The 27,960-nt window shown below is 38.4% G+C and overlaps 1 protein-coding gene across 9 annotated transcripts; it reads right to left on the reverse strand.

Annotated features, from left to right (window-relative positions):
- Positions 1-6,694: 6,694 nt before the first annotated feature.
- On the reverse strand, positions 6,695-27,361 carry kansl3 (KAT8 regulatory NSL complex subunit 3). Of its 9 annotated transcripts, XM_038285736.1 has the most exons (19): positions 27,010-27,361; positions 24,994-25,253; positions 24,694-24,864; positions 24,497-24,587; positions 24,155-24,340; positions 23,928-24,056; positions 22,793-22,909; positions 22,578-22,676; positions 22,323-22,394; positions 22,143-22,217; positions 20,188-20,345; positions 18,012-18,264; positions 15,948-16,104; positions 15,522-15,596; positions 15,094-15,267; positions 10,388-10,475; positions 10,047-10,174; positions 9,569-9,675; positions 6,695-7,381 (listed from the first exon to the last, which is right to left on the reverse strand). In XM_038285736.1, exons 2-19 carry the CDS (start codon positions 25,200-25,202, stop codon positions 7,145-7,147), a joined length of 2,526 nt encoding a protein of 841 aa, XP_038141664.1. In that variant the 5' UTR covers positions 25,203-25,253; positions 27,010-27,361; the 3' UTR covers positions 6,695-7,144. The 9 variants fall into 9 exon arrangements, with proteins under 9 accessions (XP_038141664.1, XP_038141665.1, XP_038141667.1 ...); XM_038285737.1 differs by lacking the exon at positions 27,010-27,361 and having other exon boundaries at positions 15,948-16,032; positions 24,994-25,202; XM_038285740.1 differs by lacking the exon at positions 27,010-27,361 and having other exon boundaries at positions 7,198-7,377; positions 24,994-25,202.
- Between the last annotated feature and the right edge of the window lie 599 nt (positions 27,362-27,960).

Genomic DNA, 27,960 nt, shown 5'->3' on the forward strand with positions numbered 1-27,960 from the left:
AAGAGTGAGTGAGAAACAGACACAGTGAGTGTGAGAGAGAGAGAAATGGGAGGGTTATTTTTCTTTTTTTCAGCAGGGGGAGATTCTGCTGAGGTGGGGGGGCGGGTTTTAAATCCACCCTCTCTCCGGTGTCTTCTTTAAGGAGGAGGGTTAGGGCCACTGAAAAAAAAAGTTAACTGATTTTTGAATATTATTTCAGTTTAATAAAGGAAAAAAGTCAGAATTCTGACTTTAAGCTCAGAATTCTCACTTTAAATTCAAAATTCTGACTTTAATCTTAGAATTCTGATTTTTTTCCCTCAGAACTCCGACTTTAATCTCAAAATTCTCACTTTTTTCTCAGAATTCTGACTTTAATCTCAGAATTCTCACTTTAATCTCAGAATTCTCCCTTTAATCTCAGAATTCTGACTTTAATCTCAGAATTCTCACTTTAAATTTAGAATTCTGACTTTAATCTCAGAATTCTCACTTTTTTTCTCAGAATTCCCACTTTAATCTCAGAATTCTGACTTTAATCTCATAATTTTGACTTTGATCTCAGAATTCTGACTTTAATCTTAGAATTCTCACTTTAATCTCAGAATTTTGGATCTTAATGTAGATGGGCACCATGGCGGAAGAGATGTGGGAGAACTCGGCTTCACTGACAAAGATGGGAGTTGTTTGAGAGGGTCAGTAACAAATTTAGTAAAAATAATGCAATAACGTGACTTTTTACGTGCCTGAGGGCTCCCCAGTGATGCTATTTAATTAATGGAAGAGCAGAAGGTGATTAAAACAAGAGAGCTAGTCTCTACAACAGACATGGCTATGGCTTGGTGCTGACATGTTTGTTAGCTGTTACAATTCAGTCAGAATTCAGAGAAAAGGGCAGAATTCAGAGATTAAAGACAAAATTCTGAGAAAAAAGTCTGAATTCTGAGGGGGAAAAAGTCAGAATTCTGAGGATATTATACTGAAATAAAATATAAAAATCAGTTAACTTTTTTTATTTTTTCAGTGGCCCTAATCCTCTTCCGTACTTCTTGGCTCCGGGGTCAGTGGTTTCTCTCCTCCAGCTGAGAAACTTTGATTATATGGCAGCAGCAGCTCCACCTCAGTCGGTGATGCTCAGCTGCATTTTTATTTGCTCCACCAGGGGAAGCTTGGAAAGCGCTGAAAGGAGGTTCACTTAGAAAACAAGTGATAAAAATGACAGCTTATACAATGAAAACCTCTGAGTTTAATTAAACAAACTGAAGGAAATTAGAGGGGAAAAAACTCAAAGGAATGATTTGTAGCTTTTGCTCCGATTGAGTTCTGTTTCCAAAAACGTCTAAAGACATCAAGCAGCCAACTTTAATTCAAATGTTTGCTGATACTCAGCGCTGTTGTTTACTTCCGCACACGATGCAAGCATCGTCGCACGTGCGCTGTGGAGCGGCAGCGGCAGAGCCTCGCGCTGATGCACGCACGCGCCCAGACTGCTGGACCTGACCTGCAAGGCATTTTTAAACCAACCAGTTGATGCAAACAGCGCGCCACCTGTTGGTGTTTTACCAAAACAAATAAAATATCATTAAGAAAAAATTAAACCTTGACACGAGTATTGATTAGAACGGGCAGATGTTCAAACCCTGGTTTATTACATTAAACCTGACCTTCCCCTATGCTCACTTTCTTTCTGGTTTCGAAATGAATACACTATAGAAAATGAAAAAGAAAATAGTTAATAAACAATTTCATAATAAAATATCATTATGAAAGCCTTACAGAAAGATGTCACCCAAAACAAAATAAAAATGTAACATCAGCATTTCCCCAAATAAACCAATACCTTTTTTTTTCATTTCTACTCTTTTTATTTCTACTTATGTTTACAGCAAAATTCAAAGAATTGTCATCTTTGCTATATCTAAATTAATGCATATCTTTGCTATTATTACATCTTTAACTTATCCTCTGTGCACCTTTTAAATATATATATTTTTAAAGAGTTACTGGTCGTATTGCTCTAACTTTACTCATAGAGGGAGGATTTTTTATCCATCCACTGTGTTCTACACTGATCCATTCCTGGACCAGTAGTAAAACTCCTCTCCAGCAAATTCTGCAGAGATTTGAAAGGCGTTCACTGACCAGAAGGAATGCAAAGTCCTGTCATAACAATTGAGAAATTAATATTTCATGTCCCAACACCATAGCAGTGGGCTGGAATATAGATTGGCAAATAAAGTTTAACTGTACACACCTGTGTCGTAATCTTGTGGGATATAAAAAACAAAAATAAAAGTGCCATCCTACAACTTACATGTTGTAGGATGGCTTCTGACTTCATAAATCATTGATTCAAAACTTGTTAATAGAAAGAGGTCATTTAAAAACATTGACATAATTCAATTTGACAGCTTGTGTCTTATTGCAACTACAAACCCAAGTTAGTTGTAACGGGATGATATGACTGTAAATCAAAAATTATAGAGTTTTTATATGCTCAAAGAGATCTGAAAATTGCTGTGTGCATTTATTTTCTGCACACTTTATTTTGGCTCCCCTAGATGCTAGTGCAAGAAATTTCATCAAAAACCCACCTACAGCAATCAATGAATAGAGTAAATCTTTTTATTCATGTATATCATCGGACCTATGTGAACAAACATCATAAAGACCAGGAAACACGAGAGTCTAGTCAAGGATACATTTAAATAGAATAGAAAATCCCTTTATTTGTCCCACAATTGGGAAACTGCAGGGGTGGAGCTAGATGGGGGGCCAGGGGTGGCCATGGCCACCCTAAGCCAATCATTGGCCACCCCTGTGGCCACCCACAACACTTTTTCCCTCTAATACAGATGGTGACAACAGTTGTACTCTCAAATGGAATATTCAAACCGTTTTAATTTTTCATATATTAACATTTACTTGACAACAAAGACACTGTGGTTAATTATGCACATAAATATTCTGAAATTAAAGATAATTACATAATTCATGCTCTTTTCAGAACTAGATTTGGTGTTATATGGGGTAAAGAGAAAATTATGTGTCTCTGCAAGTCATCTAGGAGTCTTCAGTGAAATCATAGATAAATAACTATTTTAATAAAAACATATTAAATAATCAATTTATATAAATATTTTTACTCGTAAATATAATTTATTTGCAGAAGGATTATTGATCAAAACAAGTAATGACAATGGAAAAGATGTTTGCCCCAGAACTTAAACCTGAAAGAATTGTATCCACTATATATGCCTCTATTTGTTAGTAAAGGCTGTAGGAAAGGATAGTTTGCCTTCATTTAGAGAATATGGATGTTCATTAATTTTCCTATTGGAACAGTGTAGCTTAACCCTGAGGTTCTGTCACCTATCCACTTTCGGGCAACCCCTCAACGTACATTGGTTATTGCCTGGCTATGATTCTGGAAAATGTGGTTTAAAATCACAGTTAACAAATTCAAAACAACACTCCACACTTTGAAAATCTCATTAAACATCTTTCCCCCGATCATCAGTAAACAGACAGAGCAAGGAACAATACATGACCAAACACATGACAGTTCACCTTAATTGACAAGCCAGGCAAGGAAAATAAAAAGTATACGGTAACTCTGGAAGAGCTGCAGTGGTCCAGAGCTCAGGTATGGGAGATTTTGATTACATGACAGCTATGAATAATCCATCTTAATGCCACCTTAATGAAAAAGCTGTAGTTATAAATATATGACAAAACTGGACCTGAACAATCTTATTCAGTTTTCCACAAGCCAGAGAAATGGCAAAGTACTCTAATTAGATCATGGCCAAAGTTAACTCTTTATCCACACATGAAGGACAAAAATCCACACTGAAAATGAGAATTTGCTTCACCTAGCCTGAAGCATGGTGAGGGTATCATCATGCTGTTTTTGTCCTCTCCACTGAAACAGTTACTGCTGCTGATAATTGCAGGCAAAATAAACAACATTCTTTTTCTATCTGGCTTCAGTTTCCTGCCAATTTTATCAAACAGTAAGGCTTATATAAGCAGGACGAGACACATTCTTGACTTTATCTTATCTGATTGTTGGTTCTTGGTGGAAATGAAGGCAGGAGGTTGGGTTGGGTGCAACGAGTGTGCCGTGTCTGTACAGTGACTTTAGAAAGATATAAAGCATAAAACATTTCCATCCCTCAAAAACGGAATCTTCAACTTGTTAAGCACACATGTTTAGACTAGTAAAGTAATGCAAAACTACTTAGAGGAAAGAAACCAGTTTACTTCAAACAAGAAGGCCAAACAAAATGTAAGCAATGAGCTTTGAACAGTGCTTAGTAACACTGAATCTCAAAATTGGGATTGTGGATCAGGTCTTGAGATCCTCAGCTTAGATTAAACCAAACACTGTATATGATTATGAGTAAGCTTATTTATGTGTTTAAAGACATAAAAACACAACTTTAAAAAATTGAAAAACAAATGTTTTTTATGCTATATTATTACCATAATACCGATGCGCAAAAATGTCTTAGAAATATTTATGCTCCAACCAACAGTATTTGTTATAGGTCCAGTCTAGTGATACTTTGTGGCTCAGAAGATGAAACGGTCGTAAATCTCTGCTTTAGATCATCTACCAAGTTTTCTTTGAGAATTTTCCAAATCAGCATCTTAACGAGCTTTATTATATTATGAAAGAATGCTGAAGTTCGAAAAAGGTTTGCACATAAAGTGAGGATAATAGGAAAAAGTACGTGACTCCCTCACAAACAAACAAAGATTTTCTCACATGGTGTGCAGCATGGAGCATGTCTCTACTCTATGTATCAGAGATGGACAAGAAGCAGAGTACAGAGAGCTGGTGAACCGCTTGTGGCATGGTGTGGAAACAATCTCCTAATTCCGAATGTCAACATAACAATGGAGATGATTGTAGATTTCAGAAGAAACAGGAACACATTGAATCCTATTAACATGGGAGAATTTAAAATGGTGGAGGAGGAGTATAAATACCTTGGTGTTCATCTGGAGAACAAACTCGACTGTCTACAAGTAAGGGCAGAGTAGAGTGGACTTCCTAGGGAAGCTTAGCTCCTTTGGCGTTTGCAGCAAGATGATAATATCTTCTACAAGTCTGTTGTGGAGAGTGTGATCTCTTCCTCAATCATCTGCTGGGGTAACAGCAGCAGAGCAAATTACTTAATATGGCTCAACAGTCAAATAAATAAGGTCTGTTCTGTTGTAAATGCATGATGTCTTCATGCATTTTTCCAGTGCCAAAGAAGAACAAAGTGTCTTCAATGAGAGGCTTCTCTAGATCCAGGGCAAGACAGACCACTACAGAAGATCCTTCCTGCCTACAACTATGAACACCTGCAACTCAATGGTTAAAAAAAAAAAAAAAAAACATAACCAAAGGCTATGAGTTATTGCAAAATTTTATTTTCCATTGGGATTCATAAAGTATTTTTGAATAGAATTTACAAATTTTATACAAATAATGTCTAAAAAAATTGCACACATGGACTGTTCTACAATAGGTGACCACTGAAGGTAACTGAATGCATGTTATTCTACTTTTAGGGGAATTTCAGTACAGATATTGAATAAAAATGCAAACAATTTCACATTTCCATTTATAAAAATTGGTCAAAAATTTCCAAAATGTAATATTGTGGATTGTTCCATCCCATAAAACTAAAATAAAATAGTCATTATGCTTTATGGTAATACAGTGAAAATATGGGAAATAAGACAAATAGTATAAAAAGTTTTTCAATGCAGCCAATTGAAAGACTAGTGTGCCTAAGGAATGAGTTTAAATCTCATCACAGTGGAATTTAGCCAACTTCAACAAACATTTAAAGCTCTAATTGTACGAATATATTTTTTTCTTTAAGAAATAAAGTAGGGCTAATAGGTAGGAGTGATATTCCGCACCCCTTTGTTTTTCCTGTGCATGATTCTGCTAGCTTCTTATCAATGAAAATTATTTAAAACATCCAGATTTTGTCTTTTCTGAACAAAGAAGCAGTTAATCTGCAATATGAGCAATCAGACGTTCATCTGTTACGGTAAATGCAACAACCATTGTCATATGGCATTTGTTTAGTCCTGTCAATACAATTCCATTGCTCCTAATTAGTGGGTTACCACTTTTTGGGATGTTTCAAGTCATAAGAATTTTTAATTACTGTCCAAACAATGCATTAGAAACAACAATGATTAAAAACCACAGAAACTGGGTGAATTGTCAGAATCCTTATTTTTACTATTGTTCTTTCGTTTTTTTCCCATTGAAACTTAGTTACTATGACATGTTTAGCAATATAAATCATACATCTTTATATAACTGGTGTCTTGAAGAGGCTAATTTTCAAAGTGCTTGTTCTTCAAAGGTATAATTTGTGGGGCTATGATAGCTATGGTAAGCAGTAACAGCCATACACTTAACAAAGATGTTTGTTTTTGACATCACAATATCCCCATATCTTTGATTTTTATCAAGGCTGCACTTTAAAAAATGAAAAAGTTTAGAGAGCTGTTCTTAACAAAATGTCTTTTTGTATACACTTGTATGTACAAAATGACAAAATAAAATCTGTCCAAGTCTAAACTGAATCCTTCAAATGCACATTACTTTTCTTGCCCTGAAGGTTCATGTTGCTTTGGTTTATTTAAACAGGAGCTGTGTAAAATGCTTACCTTAAAAAAAAATGAAACAACGAGCACAAGTTTAATTTCAGCCTTTATTGTAACAGTAGAAACAGAAGTTAAATGCCATGTGTCAACACTATTTTGTCTTTCCAACAGCTTAGCTTCCATGTTAATGATTATACTTCACAGCAATGTTGAGATAATGATGCAAACAAATGAGTCATGGAATGATAATTATAACAACTCTGACGACAGTGGGTTCAGAATCCAAGATTTAGGCAATTCTCTTTTTGCTTTTACATAAAGATGAGTCCAGACATAGGCTGCTGATCTCTGTTCAGATTCCATTCAGATCCACAGCTGACTCTATAAGCTTTACACCAGTTGGCTCTTTCCAAGTAAACCTTCTTCACACTCGTCCACAGACCTGTCCTCCATGTCTCTGCGGTGCGGTAATCCTCTGTGCGCTAGAGATGCCCTGAACTACTGTTTCCAAAACAAAAAGTGAATGAACTCTGCGTGTTCAACGTGGCCGTCGTGTTTTGGCAGTTCGACACATACCAGCGGTCTGATTGGTGATGTGTGCCAAGCCGGGCAAGCTGCTTGCCAGTTTGGCCAGCCCACCGTTGGTGAGCAGCTGATGGATGGCAGTGGTTTTAGAGACCCCTCCTGCTGTGACTACCGGCACTGTCCGGAGCAGAGTGCCCCCGCTGGGACCAACACAACTCAGGACTGGATCCTGGGATTTTCCACAAACTGCCTGGGAGAAAAACATTAATTAAAAAGTTGCATTTCCCCTCAGTCTTAATGTCACTAGTTCAATTTCGTAACAAAACAATAAAATGTAAAACTTAATTCGTTGACTGAAACAACAAATATGCCTGCTCAGTCAACCATCTGAACTAAACTGCCTCCTTTAAATGACAGAATATGATTTGAAGACATTAATGGTTAAAAACTTGAGAACATTGTAGAAAACTATGATGGACGGTGGTGGTAGCATCATGTTTTGGTTTGGTTTTTCCTAATCCTTGTTAATGAAGCATGAGCTAAGATTAGATCAGAACTCCACTTTTTTTTTTTTTTTTTTAACCAATATTGCGATTGCCCTACTGATACAGTTTTGTGGAAAGGTGCCTACTTCTACTCTCTTGAATGGATCTGTGTACTAGAGGAATCTTTTTCTTCCCTTCTGTGTCGCGGCAAACTCACTTTAAGCATAAAACCGCCCCTTAAAGGACTGGGGTCAGAAAGTCAGTGTCTTACTCTTGTTAAATGTAATATTAATTAAATTGTAATTATATTGCAAATTAAATTAAATGCCCAGTCCTAGGATAAACTACCTCAAAATTCTTCAACTTTACTCCAAATCAAGAGCTAAACACAAATCCATTAGTTATCGATTAATACATTTATCTAAACTAGAGTGATCTTCTTGGTCGACTAATGATCAAATGATAAACTGCCATTTCCTTAAAAACTAAAGTTTTCCTTTTTATATAAAGTTGCTTTTTCTTTAACATGAAGGGTTAAACATTTATATACAATACGCTGGACTTTATAAAAAGTGCATCACCATATTTCAACAATTTATTGCGCAGGAACTAGGTTATTGAAATAAAAAAAGATTAATAAAATATGAAAATTATTTGTAAGTTCCAACAAAGAGATGTAAAACTAGAATCAAAAGACCAGGTATTTCACTCTGATAAGCAGGCTGTGTCCAAATGTCTGCTTGCCATCCATCCATCCATCCATCCATCCATCCATCCATCCATCCATCCATCCATCCATCCATCCATCCATCCATCCATCCATCGAGAGAATATAAAAAAAAAAGATTGAACATGGACATACAGGGAGATATGCACTCTCTAACTATAGTCTAACTCAAATTGTATTAAAAAACAAAAATATGTTTCAAAAAAAGAAACAGAAAATAGAACTATAGAATTAAAATTAACAACTTTCATTTGAGCAGTGTCAACTTAAGACTAGAAATACAACCAAGTTTTGTGGTGCTGATTTAGATATTGCCTCAGATCTGTGTTTTTTTGTTTTGTTTTGTTTTTGGCCCTGCTAGTGCTGGATCCCTGACTAACTTTAACACCACAGATGCTGCATCCAACAGCTTTTACATAGCTGGTGAAGTGGCTCAAAGCCTCACTGTTCCCCTCTAACTGTGAAATCAATATGTATACATTTAATGTATTTTGCTAATTAGATTCAGACACTACAGATGAGCATTTCAAAATGAAAACAAGTGGCTGCATACAGATTAAAAAGAAAACACATTGGCTAATGGGAGGTGTTTGGTACCCAACTCATTCACAAAAACACCTCAGAAATATATTTACAAGCAACTGAGAGGTTCCCTCCTCCTCTGAACACAGGGGACTAAATTTAAGTAGCAATGCTACAGCTTTTAAACATCCAAACAGGACAACAACTAAATACGCAAGTTGGAGCCTTTTTAAATTTTGTTTAATTAAAACATTAACTTCTAAATTTATGAGCCCCAGTACAGTCTGCATGTCAGCATGAAGTGTAGGACACAATATAATAATCTTATTTTCCTAACAAAATTATCTTTATTTGACTAATGGCTAAAACTCACACAGAGCTAAAATGCTAATACGTTAACCAAGACTAGCACAAATAAAACTTGTCTGCTCTCATTAACACGCCAAAACAGCGTCTTTGCACGAGAACGTTTGTTGCCAACTTTCACCTCCATGCTTCTGTAGCGTGTAAACAGATTGTATGGTGTCTGCAAATTTTGGTGCAGTTCTTTTTTTTTTTATCCAACCATAAATTAGTTATTCTCATCCTAAGAGGATTAGAGAAATATCCACCAAAACCAAAATGTTTTTATTCCAACACAATTATGATTGTTATTATTGCATTTTAAATCCTCACACAACATGACCCTCATTTCCCAGAGTACCTGAGTGCTGCCTGTGCTTGTCGCTGGAGAAGGAAGGTTAGGAGCTTTGGTAACGATCTCCTGCAGACTGAAACTTAGGCCTTGCAGAAGACTGCTGGCGGAAGGTGCTGCAGATAAAACAAAAAGAAACAAAGCAAAGAAAAAAGTTAAATTAAAAGTTTCCTAAGCAGATATTGGAAGCAAATTAATACTTTTATGAACTAAAATGTTAAATATATGGACACACACACAAGCACGAACTGGGACAGTCGTGACCAAAAGGGGAAAGGTTTGGACCAGGGACGAGCAGCAATGGCGCAAGAGGTGATCAATGATGATGTTTGTTTAAGTATGTTGCCCTCACATACTGTTCTCATCCAGTGTTCAGAACTTGAATCTGACACAGATTAGGATCTGTGTGTAGAAGCTAGCTGTGCTAAGTTTATTTGCACAGCTGAGTGCAAACGAGCGTGCAAAAAGCAGGACAAGAAAGAGATACCTTGGGCAGTAGCTGGAGCTTGCACCTGAGCTGGTGTGGAGGACACTGACACCATGCAAGGCTGCCCGCTGCTGAATGAACTGGAGCCTGGGGACAGGGCACCAGACACCTCTGAGAGACTACCAGACCTGCAGTGACACACACACCAGCAGTCTACTCAGGAGCTTCACCAGAAAGGGCTAACTGGCCATTGTTCAGCTTTTAAATTCTGAGTACCACCTCTCATCAATCTCTCTGCACCAGACACCCTGTTTTCCAACAGGGGAGGCGTTAACGTGGGTGTAGGTATGCCTAGGGTTTTAGGAACTCTACATTGTTCCTGGGAGACTGGGCACGCTTACCGCGGACTTGTGAGAAGTCCAGAAAGCTCCTTGGCACCAGGAACAGTCTGTCCCACTGCCACAGTTAAAGGCTTGCCAGAAACGCCCACTGAGAAGGAAATGAATAAGAGCTCAACGTCAACACAGGCAGGTATTCAGATGTAGGGAGAAAACACAGATTTAGTGAAGAGGTAGATGCCTCTTAGTTACCACACTATCCGTTTTTATGAATTATACAATCACAATGTTTTCAAAGCTCTTATCAACACTCCTGTAATATTTCAGACCAAACAATAGCAGCAAAAACAGAACAAAAACAAAAAAAGGAGCTTCAGATCTCATCATTTTGTCTGTAAGGCAGTAGCTGAGCTCCTCTCTTCCATCTGGTGGTTTTATCATTAAAGAAATCCCAAAAACAATTTTGTTGATCTGCTCACAATGAGCTAAAGAAATAAATGGATGTTTTACCCTTTCTGCAAGAACCACCGTATCTATGGATGCCAGAAAAAGGATCTACTGATGCATCAGTGAATTATAGCTAATATCTTGTTTATTTTTTACCGTATTTTCACGACCATAAGGCGCACCGTACTAAAAGGCGCAGTCTCAGTTATGTGTGCCATTTCTGTATTTAACACACACATAAGGCGCACCGGACTATAGGGCGCATTTTTTATATACAGGTACATGTCCTCTACTACCTTTAAATAGCTCTACTGCGTATTTAAAAATACAGCGGGGGCAAAACTGAGTATGACTGTGCTTTATTCATGTATTTATTACAAAGTATTAATCAAACCTGGGAGCTGGCCGTGAGACAGACACATCGCAGATGACAAAGCGCTGTGATTACTCCTAAATTAACTTAAAATCCTGAAACCTGCCGACGGAATATGTTCGCTTTTATTACTGGTATCCTGGTGCCTGCAGCTAAAATTATTTAGATGAAAAACACCTGCCAGCCACCGCGTGAACCCGGAGGCTACCCGGCCCAGAGGCTGCTGTTGAAGGGATTTCTACTGTCGGCGCACCACTGGTATGTGGGGGTCTGAGCGGCTCCGACAGAAATACAGGTGCTGGTCATAAAATTAGAATATCATGAAAAAGTAGATTGATTTCAGTAATTCCATTTAAAAAGTGAAACTTGTATATTATATTCATACATTACATACAAACTCATATATTTCAAATGTTTATTTTGTTTAATTTTGATGATTACAAATGACAACAAATGAAAATCTCAAATTCATCATATCAGAAAATTAGAATATTGTGAAAAGGTTCAAAATTGATGGCCCCTGGTGCCACACTCTAATCAGCTAATTAACTCAAACCACCTGCAAAAGCCTTTAAATGGTCTTTCAGTCTAGTTCTATAGGCTACACAATCATGGGGAAGACTGCTGACTTGACAGTTGTCCAAAAGACGACCATCGACACCTTGCACAAGGAGGGCAAGACACAAAAGGTCATCGCTAAAGAGGCTGGCTGTTCACAGAGCTCAGTGTCCAAGCACATTAATAGAGAGGCGAAGGGAAGGAAAAGATGTGGTCGAAAAAAGTGTACAAGCAAGAGAGATAACCGCACCCTGGAGAGGATTGTGAAACAAAACCCATTCAAAAATGTGGGGGAGATTCACAAAGAGTGGACTGCAGCTGGAGTGAGTGCTTCAAGAACCACCACACACAGACGTATGAAAGACATGGGTTTCTGCTGTCGCATTCCTTGTGTCAAGCCACTCTTGAACCACAGACAGCGTCAGAAGCGTCTTGCCTGGGCTAAAGAGAAACAGGACTGGACTGCTGGTGAGTAGTCCAAAGTCATGTTCTCTGATGAAAGTAAATTTTGCATTTCCTTTGGAAATCAAGGTCCCAGAGTCTGGAGGAAAAGAAGAGAGGCACTTCATCCACGTTGCTTGAAGTCCAGTGTAAAGTTTCCACAGTCAGTGATGGTTTGGGGTGCCATGTCATCTGCTGGTGTTGGTCCATTGTGTTTTCTGAGGTCCAGGGTCAACGCAGCCACATACCAGGAAGTTTTAGAGCACTTCATGCTTCCTGCAGCTGACCAACTTTTTGGAGATGCAGATTTCATTTTCCAACAGGACTTGGCACCTGCACACAGTGCCAAAGCTACCAGTACCTGGTTGAAGGACCATGGTATCCCTGTTCTTAATTGGCCAGCAAACTCTCCTGACCTTAACCCCATAGAAAATCTATGGGGTATTGTGAAGAAGAAGATGCAATACACCAGACCCAACAATTCAGAAGAGCTAAAAGCCACTATTAGAGCAACCTGGGCTATCATAACACCTGAGCAGTGCCACAGACTGATCGACTCCATGCCACGCCGCATTGCTGCAGTAATACAGGCCAAAGGAGGCCCAACTAAATACTGAGTGCTGTACATGCTCATACTTTTCATGTTCATACTTTTCAGTTGGCCAACATTTCTATAAATCCTTTGTTTTTATTGGTCTTCAGTAATATTCTAATTTTCTGATATGATGAATTTGAGATTTTCATTTGTTGTCATTTGTAATCATCAAAATTAAACAAAATAAACATCTGAAATATATGAGTTTGTATGTAATGTATGAATATAATATACAAGTTTCACTTTTTAAATGGAATTACTGAAATCAATCTACTTTTTCATGATATTCTAATTTTATGACCAGCACCTGTAGTATAGGCAGGATGATAATCTGGATGAACTGACTGCAATTATTACGTTTTCAGGTGGACTTTCTCACTTAAAAACATATTAAAACTACTTTATTCCCACTGATCACAGCAAATATAGCTGCGGCTCCTCAGAAATAATGCCGGCTTTTGCGAAAGCTCGAACAACAGTGCCAGCAGACATGTTAGTCCAAGCATCTGCAATCCATCCGCAAACTGTGGCGTAACTTGCCCGGCGCTGCCTTCCACTTTTCGTGAAACTGTGGTCTCCGTCTGTTATCCATCGCTCCCACGCCGCTCGCAGCGGTCATGTGGCCGGTTAGTGATGCGTGGAAAAAAAACACCCGGTCTCCTCACATACACCTGCCTCAGCCACGCTTTCATCATCTCCTCATCCATCCAGCCCTTTTCATTCGCCTTAATATCATATGTCATCAGAGCGATGTGTCTGTCTCGCTGTCAGCTCCCAGATCAGCTTCTCTGATTGGTTGATGCGGCGCGTCCAGCAGCAAAACTAAAATTTTTCCATCTCAAGCTGCAGCGCGTTGGCGGCGCGTCAGATGCTTTTTTCTCCAGAGCGTGGAACGCTCCGGACGCGCTGCGCCTGCTGCGCTGCGGGACCTTTTGCTGCGCCTATACGCGCGTCAACCATTGACTTTGCATGTAAACTCGCTGCTTCTGCTGCGTCCGGTTCACACCGATGTCAAGCGGTTGAATAACAGCGAGCACAGCATTCATTTGTTTCACCATGTTTTTCTCATCAGCTGTGAGATGGGCACGCATGGAGTCACAGATTAACAGCGATGTTGATGAGTGGAAAAAAACCCACTTGGTCTCCTTACACTCCCCTCCCTCAGCCACTCTTTCATCATCTCCTCAATGAGGTGGTCTCAAAAGTCGCAGTTACAACACACATAGGGCGCACCACACCAAAGGGCGCACCGCACATTTTGAGGGGAAAAAAAGAAGTTTATGTGCGCCTTATAGTCGTGAAAATACGGTAATAGTAAAAATCCAGCACATAGTAGAGATAATAGGCCCCCAGAGCAACATTATTATCTGGAAAACTGTGTTTTTAATGGGGATAATAATCAGAACAAAATTAAAATTCTAATAGGGAATTTTTTGGTCCTACTCACAGCAGATTTGTCAATTAGGAGCTACACTACCTGCTACTACACGGTTAAAGGACATTTGTCAGTGTAAAGCAACAGATGTGGAGGTTACATTAAATCTTGCTCATTTTCATCGTTAACTTTTATAAAAACTGTAAAGTTTTACTCTGTTTTTGTTCCAATACGTAACTTCTTGTAGTTTTTTTCCCCCCTCTTTAATTTATCAATATCTTGGTGGTCCAAAAGCAGAGAAATGCAAAAAGGGAAGGTTCAAATGTTAGCCTAGCCTATCCATCTATACTAGCCTAGAATGTCCAGGAAGTCAAATGCTGTAAATACCTTCATTAAGTCCCCAATACAATATTTTACATGAATACTATAGTCCTAGTATAATTTTATTTTACCTTTATTTAAGCAGTCAAAATGATTTTAAATATTTCTAACACTGTAGTTCTTTTAATTTCAGGTCTGTGTACATCATTTATTTTTAATTATTTGTATAAATCTTATTTTATCTAGATTATTCTTTAAGTATTACAATCAAGCCAAACCATTAAAGTAATAAGTCATTTCACGTATAACAGTTTATGGGTCTTTCTTGAGTATTCCGTTACTGCTTCTTAGCATTATTACTCATCATGCTGCAGTCATATGATGTCATATCCAGTGATAAATATCAATGATCTCGACCTGTGGACCTTTGCTGTATGTCACATGACAAGCAAGGACCACAGATTTAAACTCTAACTACAGATTTGCCCTCAAACCTGTCTTATGATCGCTTTGAACCTAGTTCAAAAGGGTAACAGCGGGTTTAAGAACCACTGATTCATCCTAATTATCTTCTTTAAGGTTGTGGTGCAGTAAAAATAAAATAATAAATACAAGTTTAACCATCATGATGAAACACACAAGTTCAGTAGGTTTTATACCTTCAGCAGGGTTGATGGCGCCTCCTGCTGACTCGCTTTGGGAAACGATGGTGACTTTAATCTTTGCTCTCTTAGAGGCTTTGCTGGGTGTGGGGCTGGGTGTCTGCCTCCTCTTGCCGTGAGGTCGTAGGTCATCTCTGTCCAGGCCTTCTATCTGATCACTGGTCACTGGAACTGCACCACATGGACAAAGAAGTACGAATGAATAATCAGAAGCACCGAGGCGACATGTTAGCGTTGTTTTATTGTTAGCAAAAATTTGTCCATTTTAAGAAAGTTTCTTTTCTTCATGATGTGACCTTTCTGGATCAAAATCTTATTTCTAGGCAGGTACTTTATATGAATTCACATGAAAAAAATAAGGTGAAAAAGAAAGAGAAAAGAACAGAAGAAAAAAGAAGAGGAGAGCAAGAGGGAGAGATACTTACCAAAAATACAAGGAGTGCCAGGAGGAAGATTTTTCCTCACAAGCATGTTTTGTTTCATAAAAGCGGCAAACTGAGCTGGAATGAATTGGAAAAAAGCCAGAAAGGAAAGTCGTAGAAGAAGAGGAGACAAGAGGAGGAGAGGAAAGCATTTCAGTCACGTTCCATCTCCCCCCCTCAGATGTGGTGACACGATAGAACAAATTACAATCGTTTTCACATCTCACATACCACCATGTCTTCCTGTGCAAAGTTCAGCTAAAGGTGAGGTGAATAATTCCCTCAAATAATTTAAACAAAAACGGGAGGTGTTTATGCCAGGATAGCAGGAACCCCTGGGCGTGTTTAAGTAACTGTGAAAGCTTAAAGTGCCATTTAATGGATCTACAAAAAGAAAAAAAAAGAAAATAAGGGGGATTATAAACCAACCTTGAGCCTGCTTGTGAGTGAGGACTGTTCCAGAGCGCTGCATGTGTGTCTTAAGGAGCTGTGTAGCCGTGATCAGACTGGACTTCTGTGCCGGAGATAGACCAGAGGTTTTAGGTTTAGGACTGGAAGTGGGGCTGCTACACACACTCGACAAATCCTAGAGAGACAGAAGACAGCCCTTACAACAAGAAATAAGTCCTCAATAACCCTCAACTCTTGATAACCGTTTTTAGGGTTCTGTCCGTCACTTATTTCAGTCATTAAAACAACAAGCCTGCATCACACTGATAACACAAGAGCAAAAAGAACTCAACTCAAAAACGGTTTTTCTACTACATTTTTGCACCATTTATATTTGTCTTTGAACTGCTCTGAATTTCCATATCAATGCGCTTTAAACCATGTTTTTTCGCCCACGTTGTTTACATTTGGTCACTGCAGCACTGCACGAAATGGAAATGTACATTTCACTGCTAAGCTGCTGCCCATTTACTTTCAGAAAGCTGTGCAAAACGAAATGTACTTTTGTATATAATCTGTGTATACAAAATGACAATAAAAGTTGTCTTAGTCTAAAACGAGCCATATGGCCGTTTAAATAAAACGTAATAAACATGGACATTATTTAGAGAACCTAATGGATCGGGGCTTCCATTAATACAAACAGCAAGCACCTTTTTTTGACAACACATCCACCTCCAGCTGAATATGGTCAGAGTTAAGTTCAATCAAGTTTTAAAAATATTTAGGTCGCTGAGTTTAAAGATAGATTGGAAAAGACCAATCGTCTCCACAGCATCAACTATCAAGCTACCATTGCTTTATAACATTAGAAACTAGGGGTTTCCCGATACAATGTTTTAATTTCCAATACTGCAGCTTTGAGAATTGGCCGATACCAATGTTGACCGAATACAATATTGGCACAAAAATACCAACTTTTATTACTTATTTTATACTGTAGAACGTTAGAAAATGTTTGGTCTGGTAACATTACTAAAACATGGAACAACAACAAAAGGTGTGAAAACAACTGAGCCATATAAAATTAACCAATGAGTTACAGAAACTTTGAACAGAAGCAGAGAGTTTCTATTGGGGATGGAACGGTTTTTGAAAACCGTCCGAACCGTTCGGTTCGACTGTCTCGGTTCGATTCGCGTGTGTTTCGTTCGGTTCATGCCCTGCTCCTTTTTCTCATAGGCGAAGCGTTTGCACTCCAGAGCAGAAGGTGGCGGTACTGCGACCAAAGCCAACCACCAGTAGTAAACGAGAAGAAGAAGCAGAAAAAAAATCTGTTGTTGTGGAGAATTGTGTGGGTATAGCGAGTGGGAAAGAACAGGAGTAGGAAGACGCGCCAGCAGCACTTTATAGGTCTGCTGTATGGGACCACTTTGCATTTAGAGTGACCTACAATGACGGAGGAAAGAAAGTTGTAGATAAAAGTGCAACAGTGTGCAAGCATTGTGCAAAACGTGTTGTTTATGCTAACAGCAACACGACCAACATGTCAGGCTAACTCCGAAATCCCACATAATCCGTCAGCGCTCCGCTTCGCTCCGACCGCCTGCACAAAGCAAAGCCTACAGCCTCCACTGTGGCTCCCGTCCGCTCCTCTCCGAGTTCCTTGGAGATGGTAGAGAGCATGCGCGAGATGATTAAATTCAAAGCAGTAAAACATGCGGAAATGATCCAGGGTTTCCGTGGATCATTAAAAATTATTACAATTCATTATTTTTTGGGGATTTTTTCATTAATTTCATTAATTTTTATGGGATTTCAGGGTAACAATCAACATATACCAAACCAAACCAAAAACCGTGACCATGAAACCGTGAACCGAACCGTGGATTTTGTGAACCGTTCCACCCCTAGTTTCTATCAGAACTAAATCAGAGATTTTAGATGCCGGCTGATAAAATCTGATATCAGTTTTGGCTTAAAATTTGACGGATAAAATATTATTCATATCGGATCAGGACAGCCCCCATTAGAAATACATTTACAAAAAATTTTTTCCAGAAACATTTTTGGAGTATTGAAAATAAAACAATTTTAACAAACCTCTGAGCCCGAGGGGGAAATGGAAACTCTGAGCGCAGGAGATGAAGGTCGGCCTCTCTCCATTTCAAAAGGAAGCTCTCGTCGAGGCCTCTTCTTCTTTTCTGTGTCCAGGTCTCTCATCTCTCCAGAGCCATGACTGTGGCCCTCTGCCCGGGTGAGGACCCCTGACAGAAAATCAGCTATCTCATCCTGAACGCAGCGGTCCACCATCGTCTGCGTCAACCCTTCAGACTTCATCTTTGCTGAATTGATTCTGTGGAGAAATTCATTCATTACTGAGATTTGAATGCAAAAACCCTGCAAAGTGAGGCTCACAAACAGATGAGACTTATCAGCACAGTAAAACCCCCCACATTCTTCTGCCTGGTTTGCTAATTCAAACAGAAGCAGCCTTCCGCTGATAACATATGAAAGGTTGGTGTTACAGATCAGCTGAGTCATGCCGAGTATGGAGACGCCTGTTCCAATAATAGATTGAGACGGCGTTCAGTCCAGCACATCAACGCCCCCAACGAAGCGGTAGTGAAAAATCAATGATTCAGCTGAGCAAAAATGAGCTGGAAAAACTGCATTAGTCTAACGGCAAGTTCACATATGATCATGGACACAGATAATTAATAAAGCTTTAACGCATGTCGACAGCAGTGCTTATGCTGATCACAGATCAGCTGTTTAGGATTATATAACTGGGGGTTTCTACAAGTATCCCAATTCAATTTGAATAATTCATTTAGAAATCTAAACCAAACACAGTTCAATCACCTTGGGCCTAAAAAGGTAAATGGCTCCTTTTTTCTTTTCTTTTTTTGTATGTTGAAGCATTGATGACTAAATTAAAGATAAGGCAAGACAAAGCAAATTTATTTGTATAGCACAATTCAGTACAAAGACATTGCAAAGTGCTTTACGTGATTAAAATATAGGAAAATAAAACAGAATCAAAGCAAGTAGGAAAAAATGAAAAATAAAACAGAAATGCAAAAACAAAAAAGAAAATTAGAAACAGTTGGACTAAAGAAAATAATAAAAAGTTAAACTAATGATGTTTCAGTTGAACTGTTTAACTAGAACAGTCAAAGGCAATCCTAATTGGATTGGATGAAAAGAAGCTGAGCGTGATTGGCTGAAGGTATGGTTCATTTACATACATTGCTGAAGTCGCGAGCACAGAGAGTCGAGCGAGCGGAGAAATAGCCGAGCGCACAGCTGGTGTTGAGCGCAGAGAGAGCAGGTCGAGCGAGAGCAGAGACAGATCCGAGCACGCGCAGAGATGAAACTGAGCGCGAGAACAGTTGAGAGGGTTTTTCAGAGTTGCGCGCGCGCCAGACCGGTTTTGCGCACTCGCGTGTTGTCTCACTGCTTGCTCGAAATGGTTCCTGCGCGCTCAAACCGATGGCACAAATATCTCTCCATACTGTTGTTCATCATTAAGTGAGGTCAGGCTGTTATAGTTTGTAGAAAACCAAAGCATGGAGCCATACAGTCATGTTCTGGAGTATTTTAATCTGTTTAATGCTGGCTAGGATGCAGAATGCACTTATTGTGGTCCTGTTACTAAAAATAAACACTCGACGAGCTCCTTAATTTATGACCCAAAGCGCCTATTTAGCTGTGCTGCCTTTAAAATGGAAGAAAAGCACAGTTGAGTGTAAGGGATTTTTTAGTGAGGTAATACACTTAATGAAGCCGATTTAACACTCCAAGAAAACAAATCAATCAACTAGATTAACTCATTCAATATCTCCCGTCCCTAGAGCCAATAATTAGTAGAGCTGCAGAAACACACTGCAAACATTATCACAATGTATGTGTGTAACATTAATAAAAGGAAAGGTTTGGTAGGAGTAAAACAATTGTTGGCCATATTTTTTTACTTCTAAAGTGTCAAAAAGTTCAGATTTTGTATGCTGAGGAAGCATTCAGCCAGTTGACAGTTTGACAGCTGTAGACGGCAAAATCACAGCACAACAACAGCATACATGAAGGTACCTGTTGGTATCATCTGCACTAAAGACCAAAGAAACAATGTTTATTTAATAATACTGGCATTATAATCACTATATTTACCATTATTTTCAAAGCCTTAGTTTTCAGGCTGAGGGAAACCAGTGATAAACTGGTCTAGTTGAGGACTGGAATGGCTTTAGGAGAAAAACGTTTTAAAACTGTGACTGACCTGAGGTTGTCATCTGCCCCTCCCACCACCACCAAGCTGTTATCTGCCCTCAGTTTCTCTCTGAACTCCTCCATGCCGTCGGTGGTGCACTGGAGAGCATTTTGTCCAACCACAAACAAAACTGGCGTCTTCATATCCAGCAGTGGGTCGTCCACATCCTGTAAACCAGTAAACACAAACAGGTCGTCACTAGGCATGGGCCTGAACCTTTAGCTTTACAGGTTCATGTTGAATAATGGCACACCGGTCTTCAGCTACCGCAAGAAGACAGACCGCAACAGCTTGGAGGAAGAAGTTTGCCCAACCTGCATTCGGACAGCAGCAGCCAGAGGCGGCAATAAAGTAGATATGATAGGGCGGGTTAGTCTTTAAATTAGACAACTAATTTAGACAACTGCTGTATGGGACCGATAGACAACTTCCTCTCAGCATTTATATATTTGATAAGGCGAATGACAGGTTCCCTCTGTAGCCTTTTTTTTTTACACTTTTTCATGCTCATTCCTGTGCCTTCTTTGTGCATAATCATACATGAAAACAGGTAAGACGATTTTGGCTCAAAAACACCAGTTGCGTGCAACTTTTTAATATCCAATACATGTTTTCCCATGACAAACTGACTGCGTATAGTGAGGCTCCGACTAGGCAGGGTGAGCAGATCTGTGCAGATTTTTTTTTTTAATTTATGTATCTGTGCCACACAAATTAAAGCAGTTTCCCACATTTGATTTGAACAGATTATGAAAAGTTATTAAAAATAAATAAATAAAACCATAATGAGTGGTAATGAGTCTGTGCAGCGCATCATCAGATCAGATCGAGAAGGTCTATATGCTAATATTAACATAATGAGAACTACATCTAAAGAATAACAGCAATAAAAGCAGTAGGACAGTTTATCTGCTGTTTTTGAATTTTTCCATAAAAAGGGGAGAGTGGTGACCTTCGCTTACCTGTTCCGTCTGCTCCTCGATATTTTGTTCCTTATGAGTCTCAAAGAGGATCGTTACTTTATCCCTTTTCTTTATCCCTTTTCTGTTCTCATGAACTCATATTATGGGTAGTTACACGATTAGCAACTCAGTGCACTAACAGATTCTATTTTGTATTTTTCCCCAAAACAGATGTGTTTTACTTTGTAACGGCGTCTCTCTTCCTGCCAGACCAGAGAAATTGCCACTGACTTGCTGTGCAGTCCGTCTAAAATAGCCTATAATTGTGTCGGGTATGTTCATCCCCATTGACTCTCAATGAGAGCTAAACGCTACGACCTTGTCCGACACGATCGGACACAAAATCTTTAAACCCCTCTAGAGTGGCATGCTCCACCAGAATAAAATGTTGTACCATTTAATTTAAAAGCGCATATCTATTGCACTCTAATGGAATAAATAAGCAAAGTTACAGGACAGTAAGAATGTTAAGTCTTAATACGTCAGGGATAAAATTCTTACCTGTCGTTTAATTCTCTCACCCTTCAATGACAGACATTCTTTATCTTAAGACGATTTCTTCTAATTCCAGGATTTTACCTTTATTTACTAATTTGTTGTCAAATATTTAGTTATGAATATCCAGTCACCACTGATTTACTCAAATGACAGCAGTGGATTTAAAAGCTTTTATTGGCAGTGTGATAATGAAAATAAGCAGTGATGGAAATCTTTTTAGCTAAACTGTAACTCTGACTGCTACAACACCACCTTGCAGATAATCTGCACGACTTAATCACTGTGCAGATTGGATTCAGCACATTTCAGCAGGCATTTTATTTCTTTTTTTAATACAAACATCACAGAAATAGAGCTGTGATCATAAAACAGCAATATTTCTCGTTAAGATAACACACTGTCAGAGTTCTATACTGACCCATGCCAAGTCAACACAAAACCGAATTAAGGCTCAAATTACCATTTGATCATTTTCACATTGAGCAGGAACAGTTCAGGTCTTACCCCTCTAGGCCCATTCACTGTTAGAAGCGGGAAGCCAAGGCACACTACAGCCGTCAGATATTCCATGAGAGACACCTAATGTACAACAGGAATACATTTAAATATCTGACAGGTTTGATTAAAAGAAAAAACAAAGAAACAACCAAATGTTGGAGGGTATAAGTTATAAATGATGCTTACATGACAAGCGATAAGTGCACCAGCATTCCAGCCAACCAGGATAATGGGCTTGTGGGGGAAGTGGCTATGAACCTGTTGACAAAAGGTTTATACATCGATCCGCACATCAGTTAAGGTATAGACATAATACTGCCAATACATTTTTCTATGAAATCATCAGTAGAAACATATTTTCCACTGAGCATAAAACTCTAAGAAGACTCATCAAATGGCAACAGTAAAATCATGAAAACAAACATGAAGACGGAATAATACCTCCATGACTTTGGCCCGTACAGTCCCCAGCATGTGCTCCAAACACTGCGTGATTCCAATATTGGCCCCACTGTTCACGTGAGTGTGCACCGGGATGACCTATAGTTAAAAACAGCAGTCATTAAACTCTTTTCTGCAAAGAAAATCATATGCTTTTCATTTAAAATGCAAAAAAAAAAAACCAAACAAAAAAACAAAACAAAACAGATTACAACCTTTCCCAAGCAGGAGAGCTGGGACTGCCAGAATCTCATTCGCCGTGAGGTGGAGAGGGCGGGATTAGTTGGGAATGATGGTGCAATCAGAATCAGAGGAGATCCGGGAAGCTTGCACTGAATGTGAAGAAATGTATATGAGTGTCTAGTGCATTAAGTCACACTTCTTCAGAAAAATATTGAATTAACACCGAACAATCAATTTAAGTGATATTTGGGGGATGTTATGTGACAAACCAAATAAAATTATAAAATACTGTAAAGTCAGAGGTAAACGGTTCTATGCTTTTCCTAAATAAAACTGATGTTTATTTTCAGGTGAGGTCACAGCTTTTCCCAATTAACATTGAGAGCAACCAGAGCTGCAAATCTTTGCCGGATTTGCAAATCCACAAAAATAGCTGGATGCACTTCTTTGTATAAAAGCTGGAGCTCAGTAAATTGAACAGAGGGCATCAGTGAATGATTCATGATCTGGATTTGACTAGGCCAATCATACCCATTTTGTTCAAGCTAAATAATTATGCTGTATGTTTGTAACCATTTCAATTATAGAAAGGAAACATCTGGACCAGTCTCAAGTTGTTTAAACTTAAGCAAAGGTTTCTTCCAGGATTATGCTCTATTAGCTCCTACCACCTTTCCATTAACTCTGACCTACTTCCTCTTAGCTGCTTTGGAAGGGGGCCTCCACAGCATAGCGCTGCCACCACCGTATTTTAACTTGGGATTGTGCTTAGAGTGATGACAAGTGTTTGCTTTCCTCCCATACTGTACATAATGTTGGGGATTTTCAAAATATGCGTGTAACAAAAATTATAAACTTCTAAAAAACTTTAATAAGATGGTAAAATATAAATGCTATGTATTATTTTTAGCTTATAAAAAAGAGCTTGGTATAAACATAATTTAACCCTGTCATTACAATTGGTGTAATTTTATGTTGTTCATTTCACATAAAATCCAAGTCAAATAAGTACAGTTAAAACGAGGGCTGTGAGATAAAAAGAAAATGTGATTGATATTATATAATGCAATATAGCCAAAATGACACGGAAAGGATATGTTTCCTTCTTTAAGAAAAAAACATAAATACAAATAAACCGTACTTTACAAGTAATCTAATGATATTTACCGGTTTATTCTGTGAGAGGACTCCAACAGCAGGATCCCAGGGTCGCTTCAAAAGCAGGGACAAAGCCTCAGCACTGGGCGCTCCAGTCTTTGCAGACGGCAGTAGCATTCTGTCGATCAGGGTCGGCAGCTTTGCAAGAAAAGATATCAAATAACGTAAGAATAAACACAGCTGAAGACAAAACAAAAAATAAATAAAAAAAACAAGGACAGTGAGAAAAACCATACCTTGCTTTTTAAGGTCTGAAGCACATCCAAGTAAGCAGCAAGCATAGAGAGGCTTAAAGACTCTATCATTGTGGTGTGTAACCACTGCGTCAGTTTGGTTTCCCAGTTTACGCTGGCGAGAGCGTGTCGTACCTTCCTGGCACACTTGTCTACAGCTATCCTTCGCAGAATTGGCTCATTGGAAGCCTAAAAACACAGATGAAGCAAAATGACTCATTAGTTATTAAGAACAAGTCCTAAAGACAACATCTAATAAACCCAACAAAAGAAATACTATTCAACGACACGCTAACTTTATCAACTTAAAACCAAAGGAAAAACAACGAGAAAAAAAAAAGTTACGTTTTCATTGGCCAAACGGGCTAGTCTTTCCGCTTGTAGAGCTTTAACGACTTTGTTGAACAATTTGTTCTGGGTCACTGACCAACCCGTCCTGAAACAGAAACATGATCTCAAAAACACTGAATTAATTTTCACTTCCTTTTTAAGCATCAAATAATGCAGCATATTAAAAGACATAAATATGCATGTTTGATTACTTGTTTATATGTTCCTCCCAGTCATCAGGAGGTGCGGGTCCATCAGCAGCCGTTCGAGCAAACAGGACGTGTCTCTCGCACTCCTTCATCACACTTAGTGCTTTCTGGTTGTCATACAGAGGGATGGGTGTTGGTGTGACCGTTTCCACGTCTATTAAGGACTCTGAGTCTCTGTATAGAAGGAAATGAAACAAAGGAATTGATTAAGGAACCATTTGAAAATAAATGCTAATAAAAAGATAAAAGTAGTCACACAGTTTCTTAGAACACCTAAAACCTTTTGTTTTTTTAAATACGTACGACAAAGTCTCAGCTTGACGACGTGGTGTTACAAACAGAGTTCTTGTGGGCCGGGCGCTACTGGCATCTGGGTGTGCGTTCCACGGTTTGGCATAGCTGTGGTCCAGAAACACCAAATCCAGCTCGCGTTCATAGGCGGACAGCTGGAAAAGCAAGGACGTACCCATCTTGCGTGCTGATGTCTGTAAGTCCTTATCCCCACGGTACATCTTTTTCCTGAGCCACACGTGGCTCAAAAAGAGACCCCAGCCACCGCCAAGCTGGACACAAAGGAAATGGAGAACATTCAGGAATGAAGAAAGAACAAAAATATCTTTTTTTTTTTTATTCCCACAAAAGATATAATGTTTAAGTATGTTGACATGTTTCCTCATTACTGCCATTGCTTCTATGATGGAAAAGACACAAAATCCTCTCTCACTTTCAAAAATTAATCAGCAGTCTAAGGATGTTTAGATTACAAAAACTGCACCATGTGATAATTGCAAAAAGTGTTGAAGAAGTTGTGATGGATGAGTTTCTTCTAAAGTAGAGAGCAAAGCCTTGCTAACAGGAAAAGCTCAGAGGACGTTTGTCAGACCAATCCAAGTGAATGAAAATCAGCTGACAAGCTAAATGAGAAATAAAGTACCCGGTCTGAGCTTAACTGGTGGTCAATGCACATTCAGGAATTCATCAGTTTCTCGTACCTTCACAACCTATTGGTGGGGAGTGGCAGCATAGTGGTTAGGGCATTGCGCTTTGAATTCTAAAGTTCTGAGTTTGAGCCCCACTACCACAGACTGCCACTCTGGCTCTCTGAGCAAAGAGGTGCCCCACGATGGCAGCCCACTGCTCCCCAAGAGGAGATCAATAAAGCTTTCAAGCTGGGCACCGTTTCATTCACAACACCTGTCCCATCAACCAGGAATCAGTGAAATTACTTTCATTACATTACTCAATCTGGAATAGAGTGACTGTAGGACCAGTTTGATTTAACACAATTTCATACAATATAACATTGAAAACCCCTGATTTAGAGGGTTGTCTATACAAAAAAATTAAATCAGCTGACCTAAAACACATGGTTTATTACCACATTTATGGGCCTGTGACAGTAAGCCACTCAGAATATAACTATACTGTTTCATTTAAATCCAATGTAAAGCAAGTTTGTTCAAGCCAAAAAAAAAGAACCTGCCATTTCAGATGGTGAAAATATAAATCTTTTTGAAATGTCCCTTTTGGCTAAAAAAAAAAAAAAAAAAAGTATATTAATAATCAGTTACTTAAACCATTCATTTCAAATTATTTTCCAAACATTTTACAGCTTTATTTTAAATCGCTTTTTCCTTGATTTTAACACTTTTAGTGATGTCAGGACAACTTTTCACGGATTACAATATAAATCGAAGTTGGTCTTTAAGACGCTAAAATGACCTTATTTCTGAAAATGCGCACATATTTGCATTATTTAAAACAAAATTCACATTCACGTCAAATAATTTAAGCATATGCTAAGCTATATGTAAAGGACTAGTATGTATATAACTAAATATTATAATTATAACTACAATTATATAACAATAACTAAAAACTGTGAAACCAACACCTGTGCGCGTGACGGCTAAACACAACAAGCTTAGACTGTGCTTGTTAGCCAAGCTTTTAGCATCGTGACACATATAATACATATAAATATATGTCAGAAAGATAAAATCGGTCAGTATGTGGAGCTATGACTGTCTGCCAAGGAAGCATGAATATCAATAACAAGTAGCTAGGAGGGCCAGAGACATAAAAAAGGCGAGCTAAAGACATGATACAGCTTCAAGCATTCCATAACATATCTAACTTATAGTTGAGGATTAATTAACCGAAGAAACCAAACTGAATAACAGGACCTTCAATATTTAACTCTAACATCGGGTATTAGCTTAAACATGCTAAAGAGGCCGAGGGCGGAGGGATCAAGTGGGTTGGCCTAGCATGACCACAATATAGCAAGCTACAGCAGAAACACTTAGCGTTGTTTACCTCTTCGTTTGATTAGATCATCTTCTAATGCACCACTGTTTCCGAAACTAGGAAAAAATGTGTATGTATGTATTAATCACTATACTTAACATATAGTAAGCCACATAAGGTCGCTTTGCGTGTCTCCCTTCCTTCTTTTTGTTCTATTGGTTGCCCTGTCGCGCTAACATTCCCCCTTTTCCGCATCGTTCTTCTTCTTCTCTTCTTTTCTATTATGGCGGATCGCAAGCAACTTTAAGGTGCATACCGCCACCTACTGTACATGAGTGTGTAGCATCATTACTTTACATCAAACTCTATTTTTTTATTTTGTATTCGGTAGATAAATAAATTTGGCGCCTCGCTGTCAACCCTCAGAGTATATGACCCTGAAATTCAACCAATTTGGCAACCCAGTTTTGTGGCGCCTCAGAGTGTGACGCAAAACACGGACCGGATCGCTCCTAGATTTGAGCTCTGTTGATCCACAAAAGTGGAAGATGGAGTTAGAAGTCTTAAAACGTTTAACAAAATTATACTGAAATATTAAATTTGACATTTACGTAACACAAGAAATAAAAACAATAATGGATTACAGAATGATGAATAGTTACCCTGGTGTTATTTTCTTAACAACAACCTGAGTATGGAGGACCAATCCTGCCATAATCAGAAATACATACAGAAATAAATAAATGCTCCAAAAATAAATAAGCATACAATTAATTGCCCCCCAAAAATACAATAAACAAATAAATGTAGGTAGAAATTAAATTATACAGTTAGAAATATATATATATATATATATATATATATATATATATATATATATATATATATATATATATATATATATATATATATATATATATATATATATATATATATATATATATATATATATATATATATATATATATATATATATATGTATTTCTCTTTTAATTACCTTCTTTGTATATTTGCCTTTGT

Source organism: Cyprinodon tularosa, unplaced genomic scaffold, assembly GCF_016077235.1.
Source record: "Cyprinodon tularosa strain WSP-4 unplaced genomic scaffold, ASM1607723v1 ctg214, whole genome shotgun sequence".
NCBI classification, from domain to species: Eukaryota; Metazoa; Chordata; class Actinopteri; order Cyprinodontiformes; family Cyprinodontidae; genus Cyprinodon; species Cyprinodon tularosa.

What these genes read in the sequence shown, in the direction of transcription:
- kansl3 (XM_038285736.1), bottom strand. Translation starts at nt 25,202, where the DNA reads ATGTACCGTGGGGATAAGGACTTACAGACATCAGCACGCAAGATGGGT. An exon ending in TCCTCTCACAGAATAAACCG is followed by an intron (nt 22,910 to 23,927) that starts GTAAATATCATT and finishes CTTCACATTCAG; the next exon opens with TGCAAGCTTCCCGGATCTCC. An exon ending in CACTCACAAGCAGGCTCAAG is followed by an intron (nt 15,597 to 15,947) that starts GTTGGTTTATAA and finishes AATTCATTCCAG; the next exon opens with CTCAGTTTGCCGCTTTTATG.